General features: G+C 56.2%; 8 protein-coding genes across 8 annotated transcripts; 3 read left to right on the top strand and 5 right to left on the bottom strand.

Moving 5' to 3' along the window:
* Window positions 1-673: 673 nt before the first annotated feature.
* On the top strand, window positions 674-1,555 carry BXZ73DRAFT_73692 (uncharacterized protein; the record flags this gene model as incomplete). The annotated part of the gene is made up of 3 exons (XM_048021930.1): window positions 674-820; window positions 872-929; window positions 987-1,555. 3 exons carry the CDS (start codon window positions 674-676, stop codon window positions 1,553-1,555), a joined length of 774 nt encoding a protein of 257 aa, XP_047882426.1.
* Window positions 1,556-2,028: 473 nt separating this feature from the next.
* Window positions 2,029-4,866, bottom strand: BXZ73DRAFT_39165 (uncharacterized protein; the record flags this gene model as incomplete). The annotated part of the gene is given in 12 exon segments (XM_048018321.1): window positions 2,029-2,292; window positions 2,346-2,543; window positions 2,604-3,143; window positions 3,197-3,364; window positions 3,417-3,806; window positions 3,862-3,917; window positions 3,963-4,197; window positions 4,250-4,312; window positions 4,361-4,492; window positions 4,507-4,640; window positions 4,693-4,765; window positions 4,819-4,866. The coding sequence occupies 12 exon segments, from the start codon at window positions 4,864-4,866 to the stop codon at window positions 2,029-2,031; spliced, it is 2,301 nt and encodes a 766-aa protein (XP_047882425.1).
* Window positions 4,867-5,451: 585 nt separating this feature from the next.
* Window positions 5,452-7,826, top strand: BXZ73DRAFT_39747 (glycoside hydrolase; the record flags this gene model as incomplete). Its single annotated transcript, XM_048018446.1, has 18 exons — window positions 5,452-5,616; window positions 5,668-5,691; window positions 5,744-5,830; window positions 5,879-5,944; window positions 5,995-6,120; window positions 6,238-6,325; window positions 6,375-6,552; window positions 6,603-6,668; window positions 6,721-6,767; window positions 6,814-6,889; window positions 6,944-6,956; window positions 7,004-7,070; window positions 7,124-7,180; window positions 7,232-7,289; window positions 7,417-7,504; window positions 7,559-7,574; window positions 7,652-7,697; window positions 7,790-7,826. The coding sequence occupies 18 exons, from the start codon at window positions 5,452-5,454 to the stop codon at window positions 7,824-7,826; spliced, it is 1,305 nt and encodes a 434-aa protein (XP_047882424.1).
* A 143-nt stretch (window positions 7,827-7,969) lies between these two features.
* On the bottom strand, window positions 7,970-8,533 carry BXZ73DRAFT_96571 (uncharacterized protein; the record flags this gene model as incomplete). The annotated part of the gene is made up of 3 exons (XM_048027110.1): window positions 7,970-8,017; window positions 8,080-8,260; window positions 8,322-8,533. The coding sequence occupies 3 exons, from the start codon at window positions 8,531-8,533 to the stop codon at window positions 7,970-7,972; spliced, it is 441 nt and encodes a 146-aa protein (XP_047882423.1).
* Window positions 8,534-9,377: 844 nt separating this feature from the next.
* BXZ73DRAFT_87033 (exonuclease RNase T and DNA polymerase III) lies at window positions 9,378-10,105 on the bottom strand (the record flags this gene model as incomplete). The annotated part of the gene is made up of 2 exons (XM_048024391.1): window positions 9,378-9,824; window positions 9,887-10,105. The coding sequence occupies 2 exons, from the start codon at window positions 10,103-10,105 to the stop codon at window positions 9,378-9,380; spliced, it is 666 nt and encodes a 221-aa protein (XP_047882422.1).
* A 270-nt stretch (window positions 10,106-10,375) lies between these two features.
* On the bottom strand, window positions 10,376-11,099 carry BXZ73DRAFT_39642 (ML domain-containing protein; the record flags this gene model as incomplete). The annotated part of the gene is made up of 5 exons (XM_048018423.1): window positions 10,376-10,473; window positions 10,530-10,621; window positions 10,680-10,759; window positions 10,817-10,929; window positions 10,979-11,099. The coding sequence occupies 5 exons, from the start codon at window positions 11,097-11,099 to the stop codon at window positions 10,376-10,378; spliced, it is 504 nt and encodes a 167-aa protein (XP_047882421.1).
* A 335-nt stretch (window positions 11,100-11,434) lies between these two features.
* Window positions 11,435-12,461, top strand: BXZ73DRAFT_87031 (uncharacterized protein; the record flags this gene model as incomplete). The annotated part of the gene is made up of 4 exons (XM_048024390.1): window positions 11,435-11,558; window positions 11,617-11,717; window positions 11,770-12,262; window positions 12,295-12,461. The coding sequence occupies 4 exons, from the start codon at window positions 11,435-11,437 to the stop codon at window positions 12,459-12,461; spliced, it is 885 nt and encodes a 294-aa protein (XP_047882420.1).
* A 1,149-nt stretch (window positions 12,462-13,610) lies between these two features.
* BXZ73DRAFT_96568 (uncharacterized protein) lies at window positions 13,611-14,672 on the bottom strand (the record flags this gene model as incomplete). The annotated part of the gene is made up of 3 exons (XM_048027109.1): window positions 13,611-13,633; window positions 13,707-14,013; window positions 14,139-14,672. 3 exons carry the CDS (start codon window positions 14,670-14,672, stop codon window positions 13,611-13,613), a joined length of 864 nt encoding a protein of 287 aa, XP_047882419.1.
* Window positions 14,673-15,238: the final 566 nt, after the last annotated feature.

Genomic DNA, 15,238 nt, shown 5'->3' with positions numbered 1-15,238 from the left:
CCACACAGGTTTCTGGCAATGTATGTACAATATCTCAACAACCCATCTGATGCATGTAGACTGAGAGCCAAGGTGCTCATTAGCCAATGGGTTCGGCCCATCCGCCGGGATACTTATACCGGTCGAGTAGTCCCATTCCGCCGTGCCCTGCATCGCGTCAGCTACCGTGGATGCGAGGTCAGACATTTTCCCCTTTGTCGGATGCACGATGGAGAAGTATGGCGTCAGGCGCGACCGCACCGCGGTGCTCACCTGTAGAAAGCCGAATCTTCAATCAAGACAATCGCTCATGGAGAAGAGGAACCGAGCGATCACCTCGGCAGTCGCGGGGTTGTTTTCAACTTGTTTCCCACAGCGTTTTCGGAAGCAGCCGCGTGATCCACTCCTCCAACTTGGCGTCCTGTTCCAAATTCAGGCTCAATCTGGGCGATCCCGCGTATTCTGGCTCGCCATCAAGCTATAACGGGGATGTCCTGAGCAGTGAGGCCAAGTTGAGGCCTTGAGGACTGGAGGCCAAGCGGGCCCGGGAGCCTGCGCGTCTCCCACGTATTTGCACTTGCGTACGGAATGGCTGCCTCCACTCTCGTCCTCCGACTTCCCCTGAGTCTAGGCTGCTCTTGCTATACTCGCTTGCCTTCGTCGTGCCGCCCGCGTTCTCTGCAGCTCACCAACGATGGGTTTTCTCAATACTTCAATGCTTTGGATACCCCTCCGCATCATAGTTGATATGCTATGGTGGCCCACCTCCAACGAGACCCCGCCTCCCCCACCTATGATAAAGTTCGACCCTGAGAACGTGCAAGACGACTCTGTAGTGGAGGTGTGTACAATGAATAAATCTTTCTGAAGTTTCGGCTCATATCAGGCGTAGCTCAACAAGCTGCTTCCTTGCTGCACCTTGAACACCGATTACAAGAACAGTAAATCCAGTGAGTAGTCTAGCGGCGGCGGCACAATCCTAAGTCCTCATGGGGCTTGCGCTTCAGTCGATTCCGTGAAGGAGATCTGGATTCCTGTCCCGATGAATATCAGCGTCCTTGCTGCTCTGCATTTTGATATGCACAGACAAATCCGCGAGGGCAACGACATCAATGCGGTGGGTTTCCATCTGGTCAACCCCTTTCACGTGCTCATCCCGTTGCAGTTCTACGACGACGACATGAATTTCGACTACAATCTCGTCATACTCCCCCGGTTGTCCCAGCCCGAAGATCTCCGTTCGAGCAAAGACATCCGGCTGCTCTGTGCCCCCATCCCTTTCCACCCCCTTTACCACTGTGGCATTGTCTGTGCTGGCGAGGAGCTGCTCAGACTCTTCCCCGACGGACGGTTCGACAAAACCATGTTCTCCGGTATCGATTCCACAGTGGTCCATAACATGGAGGCGGCGTTCATGATCTACAAAAGATGGATCACGAGAAACCCGCCCCCTCGGTATATGTCTACCCTCTCCTGTTCCAGACAAGACAACCACCACCACAGGAACGATGTTGCCAGCGGTCCGCTGCTACAGCCACACGAGGCCAAAGCACTGAAACGCCGTCACTCGTGGTAGGAGCTTGTAGTGGATGAGCGCAGTTTGGTCCACCGCTGGAGTCGATGCATGATTATACTGGCATGGCAGTTTGGCCAGCTGGGCCTCACTGAAAACGGCGGCAATCGCATCTGACGGTGTGCGTCCTCTTCCCTTTTTGAACCCGTCTGAGGTCTCACGAAGCCTAATCTTGTTTATGGTCCCGACACAGGCGTCCCCGAACGACGGTAAGCCGCACAAGATTCCATTGCCAGATCTCCCCCCTCCTACCATCGCAGATCCAGCTCATTGTCCGCCCGTTCAGGCTTCGCCTATTATCCCAGCCAGACCGCGGTTTGTGAGTCCGTTCGCGGGCGTTTTGCCGACTCTGCGGCGCAGTGCTGGCCATGATCTGTGATTGCTTTTTGGTGCGGTGGATCCACGTCGAAAATGTATGTACAATATCTCAATAACCCATCTGATACATGTAGATTGAGAGCAAAGATGGCCATTGGCTAATGAGCTCGGCCCATCCGCCGAGATATACCTGTCCAGTAGTCCCAGTCCGCTGTGCCTTGCACCGCGTCAGCCGCGGTGGACCGGAGGTCATCGGTATCTGCGGGACTTGGTGGGCCAACGATAGTAGTTACGAGGTCGAGAATAAGACGTCGTGCAGCAGAAGTCGCAGGTAGCTTGGCGAACGGGCCGGACATTTTCCCCTTTGTCGGATGCATGACAGAGAAGTACGGCGTCAGGCGCGACCGCATCGCGGTGCTCACCTGTGGGAAGCTGAATCAAGACAATCGCTTGGGTAGAAGCTCGCATGACTCACGGTTGGTCGGAGGAGCGGTGAACCCCGCTGAGAGAGACGCAAGAGGAACCGAGCAATCACCTCGGTAGTCGTGGGGTTGTTGCCGCCGAGCTCCCACAGCGTTCTCGGAAGCTGCGTGATCCACTCCTCTAGCTTGGCGTCCTGCACTAAATTCCGGCCTAATCTGAGAGATCCCACATACTCGGGCTCGCCATCAAGCTATAAGCGAGCATGCCTGAACATCTCACTCAACGGTGTATTCAAGCCATAATGACGTACCAAAACAAGTCGTCCCACAAAGTCGATTGTATGCCTCTTGACGGCGGAGGTGGAAGACGTTCTGATAGCGTGATCGACGATCGCCGAGAACACGGACGAGGACGCTGTGCCCTCTGCGATCCGCGAGTTGACGAGAGACCACACAGTGGGCAACAGGGCGACGTATGCCTGTGCAGAGATCGGACGCGGCAGGGCACCATTCGTGCTGCCGTTTCCGTCGACAGCTTGTCCTCGGAGCAGCTGCATGACGTGAGCGCTGACTCTTTCTATCTGCCGTCCCTGGGCCGCAGCGGCGGGGGCGCCAGCCACGCGTTTTCCACGGTGGCTTGGGAAAGTTGTGGCGGTGGTTTCGCGTTGAGACGCCAAGACGAGGAAGGAAGAGAGCTCGCAGTAGATGAGATTGAGGTCCTGGAAGGCTTGCTCGATTTTGACGTCTCTCCGGATACTCGGGTGGTTGGTGACGGTGAATGGAAAGTAGGGGCCGAAGTGGTACAGTAATGTTTGGAGGTCGTTCTCGGCTCTTTCGTGGCGGGTTCCGGACTGATAGGACATTGTGAGAATAATACGTGCACTTCCGCAGGAGAACCGCTCACTTGTGCAGAGTCCTCCAATATCCTGCCATACAGGCTTCGCAATATTCGACAAATGACCAACACCATCTGCACTTCTACTTCTGAAGGGCTCGAGCTCGGAGAGAACACCGCGGGAGCGCAATCCAAGAAGGTGGAGACCAACGTCGATTGCAGCGTGCGTGCGAGTCTCTGCGACACATTGTGAGATGAAGGCGCAGACAAGCACAGGAAGATGACGTACCGCGACGCATACAACCTCGGCGTCTTCATCTGTGACCTGCGCCGAGTCATCTCCAGCGAGCGTAGACATGGTGACGTCGACATCCTCCAAATCATTCAGTGACCAGGCCAGCGGACCTGTAGCAAGTGCGTCGTTGAAGTTACCAACGAAGTCGTCTGCGCTCTCTTCCTGGGCTTCTTCAGTCCATTGTCTAGACGAGGTTGTAGTTTCGTGTGGACGCAGAAGCGCATCAAAAGCCTCGAAGGCTCGTCTTGACGAGAACGCTGAAGCAAGATACCAAGTCGGAGTGACGGTGGCCGACGAGGACTCTGCGAAATCCCTTGAGATCCAGAATGAACGGAGTGCGTGTGACAAGAAGGATGCAAGCGATCTCAAAACAACCAATTTTGACTGAAAACGAGTACGAAGTGAGCGAAAGGTCTGACATAAATCGTAAGGTACTCACGGCTGATGAGAGAACCACACTCGCGGTGGAAGTCGCTTGGATGGGGCCTGTGTCTGCTGTCTTTGAGAGGTAGGTGAATCAGTGATATTGATCGGACTCACCTCCGCCCTCCCCAAAAATCGTACCAGCGTTGAGGATACCTAGATATCCTTCTAACACTCGTCGACCATGACTTGAGCTGCCCATTCGCATCCAGCCCTCGGTGACAACTTCTGGTATATGCTCGAGGCAGACGTCAAGGAAACGGATGGCGTCGATGCGTATCTCCGGGAAAATGTGTGTTTGCGCGGAAGTAGTGAAAAGAAGGAGAACTGCGGAGTGCGGAATCAAATCGTCCTGCACCCATTGAGGTGAGGCTTGTTATCAAGGGGATGAAGAAGTGCCATACCTGAGGTAATTGACTGAAAAGCCAAGAGAAGAACGACAAAAGCGTTTTCCTGACACTAGAGTCCTAGCAAAGATTCAGACGGAGTTTCAAGCCAGATGCACGAATATTTACCTCATCACCGACGAGTTTGACGCAGCTGTTGATGAGTATGGTCAAGTGGGTCGCTATCAGCTCAGGATGGCCCTCTAGCAGTTCGCGTAGCCCAAGAACAGCATCTAAGAGAAATTCAGGCGCTTCTGAGGGCTGAGAGGCTACACGTACGAGCCTTTTCGAGTGGTAGCGTTGTAGTGCTTCAGCTGCATGGCTAGCGTGTCGAATGTGAGTTTCCTTTTGGTCATAGGAACGTCTCCATCCTTGTCTAGAGCAATGCTCTGCGTAGGAAGCGCAATGGCTATGGCTTATGGTTAGCCTTTTCCAGCCACCGGAGCCGTGAATGTGCGCACATCTCGCTTTGAAAGAGGTATCCAACGCATTGTTGGGAGTTTGTTTGCCCTTGCCTAGTTTGAGCTTCGCTTTCTGTGATAATCTGTCAGCTCGGGGGCACTGTCGCTGGATGTGAATGTATATACGGCAAAGTCTGCGGCCTTTTCCTTTCTTTTCTTCGAGCTCTTCGGCATCTCGACGCCTTTCTTCGACGAGTCGTGGCGGCGGGCGGGGCAAGGGCAAGGCGCCTATATCCAGATGTGTGAAAATGGAGTCATCCGGATTAGGCATTTCGCAAGCGCTCTTGTTTCCGAACCGTCATCTCATTGTCGACGTGCACTGCAAGGCAATCTCTTCCACCCCCCATGCAATCTGGGAGGTTTCCTATCCTGCTTCAAGAATATTTCCGCGACATAAGCAGGAATAGGGTGGCCTCAAGCCTCAGCCCTGCGAGTCAGTTCACTCTGGAGATCTTTTCGGGTTCCTGTGGCTGGTCGTACTAGGTGTGTTTCATGCTGCCCTCATAAAACGATCAATGGAGGTGATGCGCAATCCTGAAAAAACAGCAAAATTGATGCGACACCGGACCTCGTTGTGTCACGCGCGCAAGGCTCGTCGTAATGCGCCGCGCACCTGACCGGTGGCCGATATTCCTCCGGGTACTAGAACGAGCAGAAGGCGGGCCGTAGTACGGAAACGTTGCCGGAAGCCATGCGACATATAAGACACCGACTCTCCGAAGACCCCTCTTCTTCGACTCACCTGGCCGGTCATACAGGATGCGTCTGCTATCCCTCGTCCAAAACGCCCTGCTCCTCTGCGGCTTCGCCGTGCTGTCATCTGGCGCGGACGCTGCGGCGGCAGTTCCACAAAGGAACAGCCATGTACCGCGCGGGTTTGTCACTACCCGCGGAACGCATTTCGAGCTCGACGGAAAACCTTTCGTAAGTCTGGAGCTCATTGCCGCACTCGACGCTGACTCTTGCGCATGATAGGCATTTGTGGGAGCCAACTCATATGTATGTCACTGGAAGCACCTATATCATGGTGCATTTGCTGATAGATATTTAGTGGCTGCCTCTCCTCACGTCCCCGGATGATGTTGAGAGCACTTTGAAGTCGATGCAAAATGCCGGCATCAAAGTTCTTCGGACGTGGGTACGTGTATGACGAAGTGACAGGACTCTGGCATTCACCCCCGTACAGGGCTTCAATGCCATAAACGGAACGGAACTGCCAGGTGCTCTGCAGTCCAATCTCACCTACTATCAAGTGCGAATCCTCAATCTCCTTCCGTATCTTCTATTGACGGTCCACCTTAGACGTGGAACAACTCAGAATGGAGCCTGAATGCAAACTCTCAAGGGCTCGAGCGTCTTGATAAAGTCATTTCCACGGCGGAGAAACATGGCATCAAAGTGATCTTGACTTTCGCCAACAACTGGTTCGTGCTGTGTTTCGTATCTTCATTCATGCATTACCGAAGCTCTTATTTCAGGGTTGGTTACGGCGTAGGTATGAGTGTTGTGTAAGCTTCTGCGAGACTAACACTATTGTCGTCGTAGGGTTCGGATCTTTACATTCAATGGATGCTCGGCGCTGGCCAGACGCACGACGTATTCTTCACAAACGAGCAAATCATCGCGTCGTACCGTAAGTCAGGACTCACTTCCTCAGGAAAAGTCTCATCCGTCTGCTATAGAATCCTACGTTAAGACCATCGTGGAGCGTTACAAGAACTCGCCGGCGATTTTTGCATGGGAGCTGATGAACGAGGCCAGGTGCTTGAGCGACACTCTCCGGGCTGGACCATCTTGCGTCCCAGGCTCCAATACTCTCCGGACTTGGTATGAGCAGCAGTCCAACTTCATCCGCAGCTTGTGAGCCCCGTTTGTGTTGTGTCTGGAGCTGCATCTCATGATGGTTTCAGGGATGCGAATCATCTGATCACGACGGGAGGTGAAGGGCACTTCTTCTGGAAGGATCCGGAGACATAGTACGCGCTGAAGCCAAATGTTGTTTCAAATGCCCGCTGACTTGTCTCTAAGCTGGTCGGACCATACCCTGGTCAGCGATTACAATTACAACGGCCAAGGTATGTTATCTTTTTGCAGACAATGTCTCACTACTCACTCATACAGCTGGCGAGGACTTTGATCACGATCTACTGTTGCCTAACATCGACTTCGGGACTTATCACATTTATCCCCAGACTTGGTGAGCTCCTAGTTGGGAGTCCCCTCCTTTAGCTGACGCTGAGGTTGTGTGCAGGTATCCGGAGCTTGTGAGAGCTATCAGTGAAAAGCGCTTGCACACATTAACACGAGGCAGGATTTTCCGGGATCGAACTGGACTGCGGAAGATTGGGGACTCGACTGGATTCAGCAGCACGTCCACTGTGCGTTCCTGTTCAACTGTATTGGTCTTCGCTGACAGCCTTGTGATGGACAGCTGCGAACAAGGCAAACAAGCCCGTGGTCTTGGAGGAGTTCGGCGTGACGGGCCTGCGTACGTTCACTCTGACACCATTCGAGATGTGCGCTGCTCACCAAACAATAGAGAACAAAACGGTGGTCTACCCCAAGTGGGTCCAGCGTGCTCTAGATACGCACCATGGGTGATTACATTCATCAATCCTAATTTGCCGCAATAACTAACCCTTGTCCTGTTTTACAGCGGGTGAGCGCAGTTCGGCACATCACCGAAGTCGAGTCACACAGGGCTTATTGTCCTCTCCGATACAGGATTATGCCGTGGCAGTTCGGCCAACTGGGCCTCACCGAGGACGGCGGCAACCGCGTCATCAAGTACGCCGACGCGCTCATCGACGGCGTGCGTCCTATCCCCTTTTTGAACCCGTCTCACGAGGCCTAATCCTGTTTACAGGCGTCCCCGAACGACGGTAAGCCGCACGAGATTCCATCGTCAGATTTCCCCCCTCCCACCATCGCAGATCGAGCTCATTGTCCGCCCGTTCAGGCTTCGCCTATTATCCCAACCAGACCGCGGTCTGGGAGGTGTTCACGTAAGTCCGTTCGCGGGCGTTCTGCCGACTCCGCGGCGCAGTGCTGACCGTGATCTGTGATTGCTTTTTGGTGCGGCGGATCGTGCTGGTAGGCGGGCGGCCAAGATCCAGAACGCGCGATCTGGATAGCGGGATCGGCTAAAAGTACAGAGAAGGTGACGGTGGCTATGGCTATGGTACAGGGATGCAGCCGTGCAGGTGCAGTGGAACACGCGGGGAAGGAACAGGCTCTGCACGTCGGCTCTCGTCTCGTCTCGTCTCGCGTCAAAGAGTCATCGGGTTCCCGCCCCTGTCGCCCAGCCGGTATCTTCACACGGGTCCTACAAGAATGCCATTCGTCAGTGTTTGAACCGGCGCGGGGAGCGAGCCATCTGAGACTGACGGTCGCTATTCGCGAGTGGTGGCTGTGGCGGCTTGCCGGAGAGGCGTCGCACACCAATTGCAAGGCCACCTTGATGCCGTCTCCGAGCGGGATCTGCCAGTTGCAGCCGCAGCGGTAGGGCGAGTAGGGCGCGGCGAAGACCTGGGAGACCTTGCACCGCGCGTCGCGCCAGATGTTCACGCTGCCGATCCGCAGAGCGTGCTCGAGATCAGCGGGCGGGCTCTGGAGGGAGGTCTGCTCACGACATCTCGACCGCACGCACGCCCGCGCGGGGGTCGACGTCCCGCTCGAGGACGTATTTGTAGAGCGTGCCGGTCGCGAGCACGAGGCGGATGTCGTCGCCCGCGGGCACGCGCACGCTGCCCGCGTTGCGCGCGATGCGGACCGTGACAGGTGCGTTCGTGTCGTTGACGATTTCGAGCTCGACGTCGTGCGTCGCAGTGCTGGTCGGCATCGTGTGCCGTTTTCTCCGCGGTGGGGTGCTCGGGGTGCGGAGGAGAATATTTGTTGTGGGGGGCGAGAACGCCGGGGACGTCGTGGGGGGACAGGGAAGGAGAAGGAGGATCGGGGAGGGAAACAACGCCCCTTCGCGCGGCGCAGCGGGGGAGCTATATACTGGCCCGCGCCGGGCGCGACCCCGGGAGAACAGCGCGCGGACGCTCGTCGCCATTGTCGGGGAAGCCGCGAAGGCGAGCGGGAAACACAATCGGCGGGCGCGGACGCCCAGGGAGAGACACGCTGCCGGGACGTTGCGGACAAGAAGGGTAGCCGCAGAAAGGGCGCGACGTCGCGGGCTCTCGGTATGGCACCGCGCGCGCGCCAGGCCCTCGCCTCGCCTATTGTATCCTCCTTTGGGGACTGAGTCGCGACCGGTATGCAGTCAGTCGCCCGCCAGATCGGGCGCGGGTATAGCGCAGGCGGGACGGGGCTCGCGCGGGATGTAATGGAGAGGGGCAGTGGGCGTCGGGGACGTGCGATAGAGACCGGGCGTGCGAGCGCGGGTGGCGACCTTATTGTCTTGCACTGGCGCCGGGGAGTGTCACAGGTGCGGGGCGTGCATCGCGTTCGATGCATCGGGCCCATCTGCAATCTGCGGGTGCGTCGTGGGTTCTTGATACGTGCCAGCGGAGGGCGCGAGGCAAGCACGGCGGGCGGGCGCACGGGGAGCGGCAGAGGCGCAGGCGGCAGAGGGTGGCTAAGAAGGGCAAGTACAAATGAAGAAGTCGGCGGTGACTCCGGAGCCGCCGTCGCTATGTCCGTCCTTTTGTCGCGCGCGGGCGACACTGTCAATCCATCGATCAACGCGGGAGGGCTGGCTGCGGCTTCCATCCATCCGCCCGCATGCGCTGGACGAGGCGGAGGATGTTCTTGCAGTCGTCGATCCCCGAGTGGTGCCGTCCCTCGAGCTTCATCCCCGCATGCCGCAGCATCTTATCCATCCCCTGTGCAGAACGTAGGCCATAGAGCTCTCGGTACTCCTTCTTGATGTTGATCCACCTGTCAAACGGTGGCGGGAGGCCGCTTGCTGCGCCCGTAACGACGGCAGCTCCGACTTTGCCCGGCTCGGGCCAATCCATGGGCAGGTCGCTGGAACGAAGTTGTTGAGGGAGCATCGTCTTGAGATCCCAGTCGCCGCACGTCAGGAACGTGGCGGCCTCAGGGTGCTCCAGGACACCGTGTTCCCGTAAGAACTCGAGGAATCGCTTCCAAACGGGGGGGAAGGTCTCGCTCGAGTCAACGGTTGTCTTGCGACCAAATGGCCATCAGCTCCAAAGACAGACAAGGTCCACGGCGCAGCTCGACTCACCTGTTCGATCCCAGTGAGATTTGTACAGAACGGGGTCAGAGTCGGATGGTGGACTGGCCGAACATATTCGTGAAAGGTAGCCGTGACTTTGTCTTGCTCGAGATCGTAGAGAAGAGTCGGGAGTTCGATGATTTCTGATTGTCCACGAGGGATTACGGTAGTTGTGTCGTCACAAGTTGCCTCAAAGTCCAGAACGAGCAGAAAGCGGAGGCGCGCCATGCTGGGCAGTGCGACAAGTACTGGACGTAGGGGGAGCATGGCTGTTGCAGCCGCAGGATTAATTGCCGCCTTGACACGGTCCCGGACATGTGATGACTCCCAGCGCTGGTTCTGGCCACGATGTCACAAGCAGTCGTCGGGCTGAATACGGACAGCCATCGCATGATTTACCGCATTGGCAGCGGAGGAGAGTATGAATACAGAGATGTACAGAGATGCAGTGCAGAAAGCAGAGTTCAACGAGGCGATAAGCAATGGTCCCGACTAACCTCACGGCATGAAACGGAGCCTGAAGTCCATCATGAGGTCCATGCATGCCAGGTCTTCGTCATCCTCCGTGAATCCGCGTATGGCCACATTGAATTTGGCTGGAGGGAACATGTCAGTGGTCTCACTCATAGTCGCCAATTTGGAGGTTGCGCACCAGGAGGAATCTCCTTGGGAAGAGTGACGGTCTGGACGACCTTGTGCGTCCCCTTCTCCACAGGGCATTGGACGGTGGTGTTCGCCTTCTCCCTGAAATGATACATGGCCTCAGCGCACCATATCATGGATACAATAAGGTAGTGCTTACGCCTCCTCGCAAATGTCAAACTCCTTCTGGAGGAGCTTGATTACACCCGCCTTGACAGTGACCTCTGCGTACGCGCCCTCCTGATCGACGGTAGCCTACTGAGTGATCGACGACGACAAAGAGGACGTAAGACTCACAGTAATGTCCTCGTCTGCAATACCCTCAACAGTGATCGTCAAGTCCTTGCCACGCTGGGGAGGGTCAGGCGAGATGGAGATGCTCTGGATGTGCACGAGGTGCGAGTCGGTGCCTTGAGACCGCATAAGCGGGTGTTCGAGACCGCACTGAGAACAACATACCGCAGTCGTTCCAGTCCCATTTATTGTCAGTGTTGCCTGGGAAGACCTGCTGGTCGACAGTGGCGGCAGCGGCACCAGCAGCAGCAGCGGCAAGGAAGACAAGGAGACCGAAGCGAGCCATAGAGTAAGATGAGAAGCGGGGTATCGTCGTCGTAGACAGAGTCACTGGCGAGGGGGAGGGGCAGCGCACCAACCACGGGTATGACGGCTCTGATGGCGTGGGAGGCACCTGCCTCTCCGGGAGGGTTCGGATGTGGGGACGCCGGCCACCGCCCTCCGCTCCAGGGGGGTCAGGCGCCCGCACTGCTCCGCTGCGCATGCGGCATCCCCCACGGCCATACGCCCGCAGTTTATATTCTTGTCTTCTTTCCCCCATCCTGCCCGTCCCTCCGTCTGTCCTGCCCGCGACACGACGTTCACGACCTTCCTCTTTCTTTCCCCTTTTTGCTTTTCTTCATGCCCGCGAGGGAATACTGCTGCTGCGCGATCCCCATCATCTACTCGGGGATCTACGCTACCCTGCTTGAGCAGCTCGTGCTCGGGATAGTTGCGGGGACGCTATCCATCGGTACTCCACCCAGTCCGTCCCTTCTCCCGTTCTCTTCTTTCGACCCTTCGCTCACGACTTTGATTCGTAGTCGTTGGTGCCTCAACACCTTCGTTTGCCAAGTGGATCTTCGCCGTAATCTGTTGGGTGGCAGCTGGCCTGCAGCTGCTTGGGTTCATAGCCGTAAGACAGGTGCGCAGTCCCCGCGGATTCCGTAAACTTTGGGCCGACCCTCGGTGTGCAGGAAAAAGCCATCCTCTTCCGTCGCTATGTCACCCTCCACTCGCTCGTAACAGTAGCCGCCTTTGGCGTCGCTGCAGCCTGGATCGCCATCTCCGCCACTCGTCACACTCAGGCCCAGGACAAGTGCATCGCCGACTTCTTCGCCGGCACCGTTTCCGCGAACAACTCCGAGGGCCAGACACTCTGCAACATCTTCCCGTGGGCTGACATCGGAATCATGGGCGCACTCTGGGTCCTGCTCGGCATCATGCAGGTAAGGCGGCTCTTATTGACGTCACGAGTCCACCCGCTCACGCTCTCCCTCCAGCTCTACCTGTACTCCGTCCTCAGCGCCTTCCGCAAAGGACAGAGCCGGGACCACACCAAGTACGAGTCCCTCATGTCCGAGAAGTCGATGAACAACATCCCTCTGGAGGATCGCGGTGGTGCGTGGGGTTCACGCAGCTCAACCGAAAGGCTTGTTCAAAATAGCGGCCATGCACGCCAAGACAGCAGTGCTAGTGTAGGCTCTGCCATGGCCGCCCAGCCCGAAACCTTTGCTGCAAACAACTACTCCGCATACCCCCGAATGTGCATACCGCGGACCCTACGCCCACTCCTAATGTCCACGACGGATACTACGATCAACCTAATGCGTACGGCGCCGGTGTCGGGTACCCCGCGCGGAGTCAGGCCCACCCTGGTGAGTTCTAGATGAGCCGCGCATGCCCTCTCAGCTGTCCTCGGATAGTCTGCTTCGTTCCGCCCGCGTGCTGTACGATACATAAGTATATGGACGTTAATTACGCGTACTCTGTTATAGCGGAAGGGTCGTTTAGACGAAAGACTCCCAGAGTACAGAAGCTCGGCTCAGAGGACTTTAGCGTGCAGCCCCAACCCACGTACAACGGTTACTACGACTACCAGCAGCAGCAGCAGCCCCAGCCTGGCTATGCTTATGCTTCATACGGCGCACCGTACGGTACTCGATACTAGTCCCCGCCCCGCTCGCTTTCAATTCTCGGCTCGTACGTACCAGAGAACACGGACTCTGTTTTCGGACTATCTCTCATCATGTATCAAAAGGCATTCCACCGCACCGGTTGTTGTCTGCGCACCCCTTCGTCAAGGGTCATGATGTAAGAAGGGCTGAGAGTCGGGAGCAGCTTGTCAACGGCAATGGCTGCAGGGTCATGTTCGGACTCGATGCACGCCAATCCTTAACCTACTGGAAGGAGATGTTGAACGTCTTGGGTAGGATATGTTGGGCAGGGTGTGATGTATCGCAGGTCGTTACATCTCTTCTATCATATTGCTTTCCCACGGGCTTGTGTCGAGGTAGAACTCTCGCTCTTGTGCGATTCGTTTCCGTGCACCGCCCTCTCCGGCCATCCTCGGAGAGTATGGCATTGCGGGCGGTATTCCACCCCTAGCACCCTCGTGCAGGACCGTCAATATGCACAGTTGGTGTACCGCGCCTTCCAGGGCACCTTGTAGTAGTGATATGATTTACTTGGAGCGCCGTACCTATCACATTTAGTCTGAGCCATGCGCACCACCGTGCGCGGTCAATACTCTGTTGAAGTTGTGTACACCTGGATACGTGAATCCCAATCTTCTCTGCTGTCTCATCACTCTCCCATCTGCATCAAGACTTCGTCCACTCACCAACGTTTACATTAGCAGGAGATAGCCGGCGAATAGTTGCAAGTATTGGTGGTAACTGCTCTAAGTGCACATTATTGTCGCTGACCACTAAATTACATCTCACTTAGCAATCCAGGTTTTTTCCTGATGGAGTAGACCGCAACGGGAACACCCCGAGTTGGTAGTGGAGCAGAGGGCGCAATTTGCGCGTCCTATCTAGTTGAGTTTGGCCGGCAAACCTGCGTGACGTACACCAACCGTCAGACTTCCGGCAAGGACGAAGATGGAGAAGGAGAGGGAAAGTATGCTCACCGAGATTGTTGTTTCCGGTGACGACCAGGGCACCCTTCGCTAGCAACAGGCCGTCCAGCTGCGCTGATGGCTGACGTGAGATCAGAGGGCGGAGGCGCCTGGTGTAGGAGTCCTCGCCACGCAGCGCGAGGTCGAAGAAGGAGGCAGGCAGGAAGCAGGCCTCGCCGAAGTCGAGGACGACGATAGTGTCATTAGGCTCCTTGATGAAATTCTGCCGGTTCATGTCGGACGGGCAGAGGCAGAGGTCATGCGCCTCGGCTTCCTGACTGAAGTCAACATATACATTATAACCGAAGGACCTCAGGATCTATGTCAGAAGAGAGTAAATAATGCAGGACCGTGAGCGGAGACATAAAACTTATGAGCGAAGGGGACGACGGGACGGGGAGAGGGAAGCGGGATGATGCGCGGGATGAAGGGGGAAACACTCACGCCGTTGATGTGGTCTTCGAGCAGCGTGACGGAAGGGTACTCTACCGAGGATTTGCGGTCGTTGAATAAGGGGTGGAAGATAGGGCTACCGCCGAAGTGGCCAAGCTGTGCGTTAGGGGGGTGGATGGTGATGAGATGCTCGACGGCCTTGGCGACCGCGGGGGCGTCGGTGTTGCTGCACACAGCCCCAGCAACGAATTCCATGATAATATAGCCCCAGTTGTCATTGTCGACAAAAGCGAGGTAAACGTTGGGAACGCGGACGCAGGCGGTGGCGGCGGCGGCGGTACCGTTGACGCTGTGAGCGACGTAGTCTTGCGTGCGCGCCTCGGCCATGGTGATGGACGGTCCGAACTTTACCCACGCATAAGGGATGCCGGACTCGTTGACTAGGGACATGCCCCGTTGGTTAGCAGTGGGATTGCTCGAGTTGTTTTTGTTCAAGTGCGTGGTGCACGCCCGGATGATGGCGTCTGCGTTAGGCAATTGAGCAGGTTTGTTGTTGGCGACGATGGCGAAGTTGACATTGAACATGACGAGCGCTAAAGAGACGAAGGCAGCGAGGCGTGAGTGGACAGTCCTGGGCGATGATAATAGCGATACGTACGGTATAGGTATAAGGGTCACTCTTTCGGAGACGGCGGAGACGACAGAAAGCAGAGAGAGAACAGAGAGAGACGTAGAGGGCAGGGCACTGGAGGGGACAGACAGAGAGGGCAAACAACGAGGGGGAATTTGAGTCGTGTGTCTTTTGATTGCCCCATACTATCACGACCCCAGTGTTCGGACAAACGCGAATTGCGCTCCGGTACCTCCACCGATAATCATGAAATTTTAGATTCAGATAGGATAGATTATCACACACCTATGTTCGAAGTTTTGCGTCCCCCAAGACCAAGCTGCGTCCGATCTCGAGGATACACTCATCTCACCGGGAGAAGTTACACCCTTGACGGGTCTTGACTGAAACACCTATCCCAGCGTTCCCCTTGGAATTTGGGGAATGTAATTCTTACACACTTTGAAAGTGTTATCCAAATTCTCCGAGAGGATGGGCCTTCGTGAGCGTAGACAGTACAGAATTGAGCTCTGAAGGCGTG

The sequence above is a fragment of the Epithele typhae genome (genome assembly GCF_022376455.1).
Source record: "Epithele typhae strain CBS 203.58 chromosome Unknown BXZ73scaffold_3, whole genome shotgun sequence".
In the NCBI taxonomy this organism is placed as follows: Eukaryota; Fungi; Basidiomycota; class Agaricomycetes; order Polyporales; family Epitheliaceae; genus Epithele; species Epithele typhae.
The sequence above is the reverse complement of the archived record's forward strand: the minus strand, read 5'-3'. Positions and strand labels throughout refer to the sequence as shown.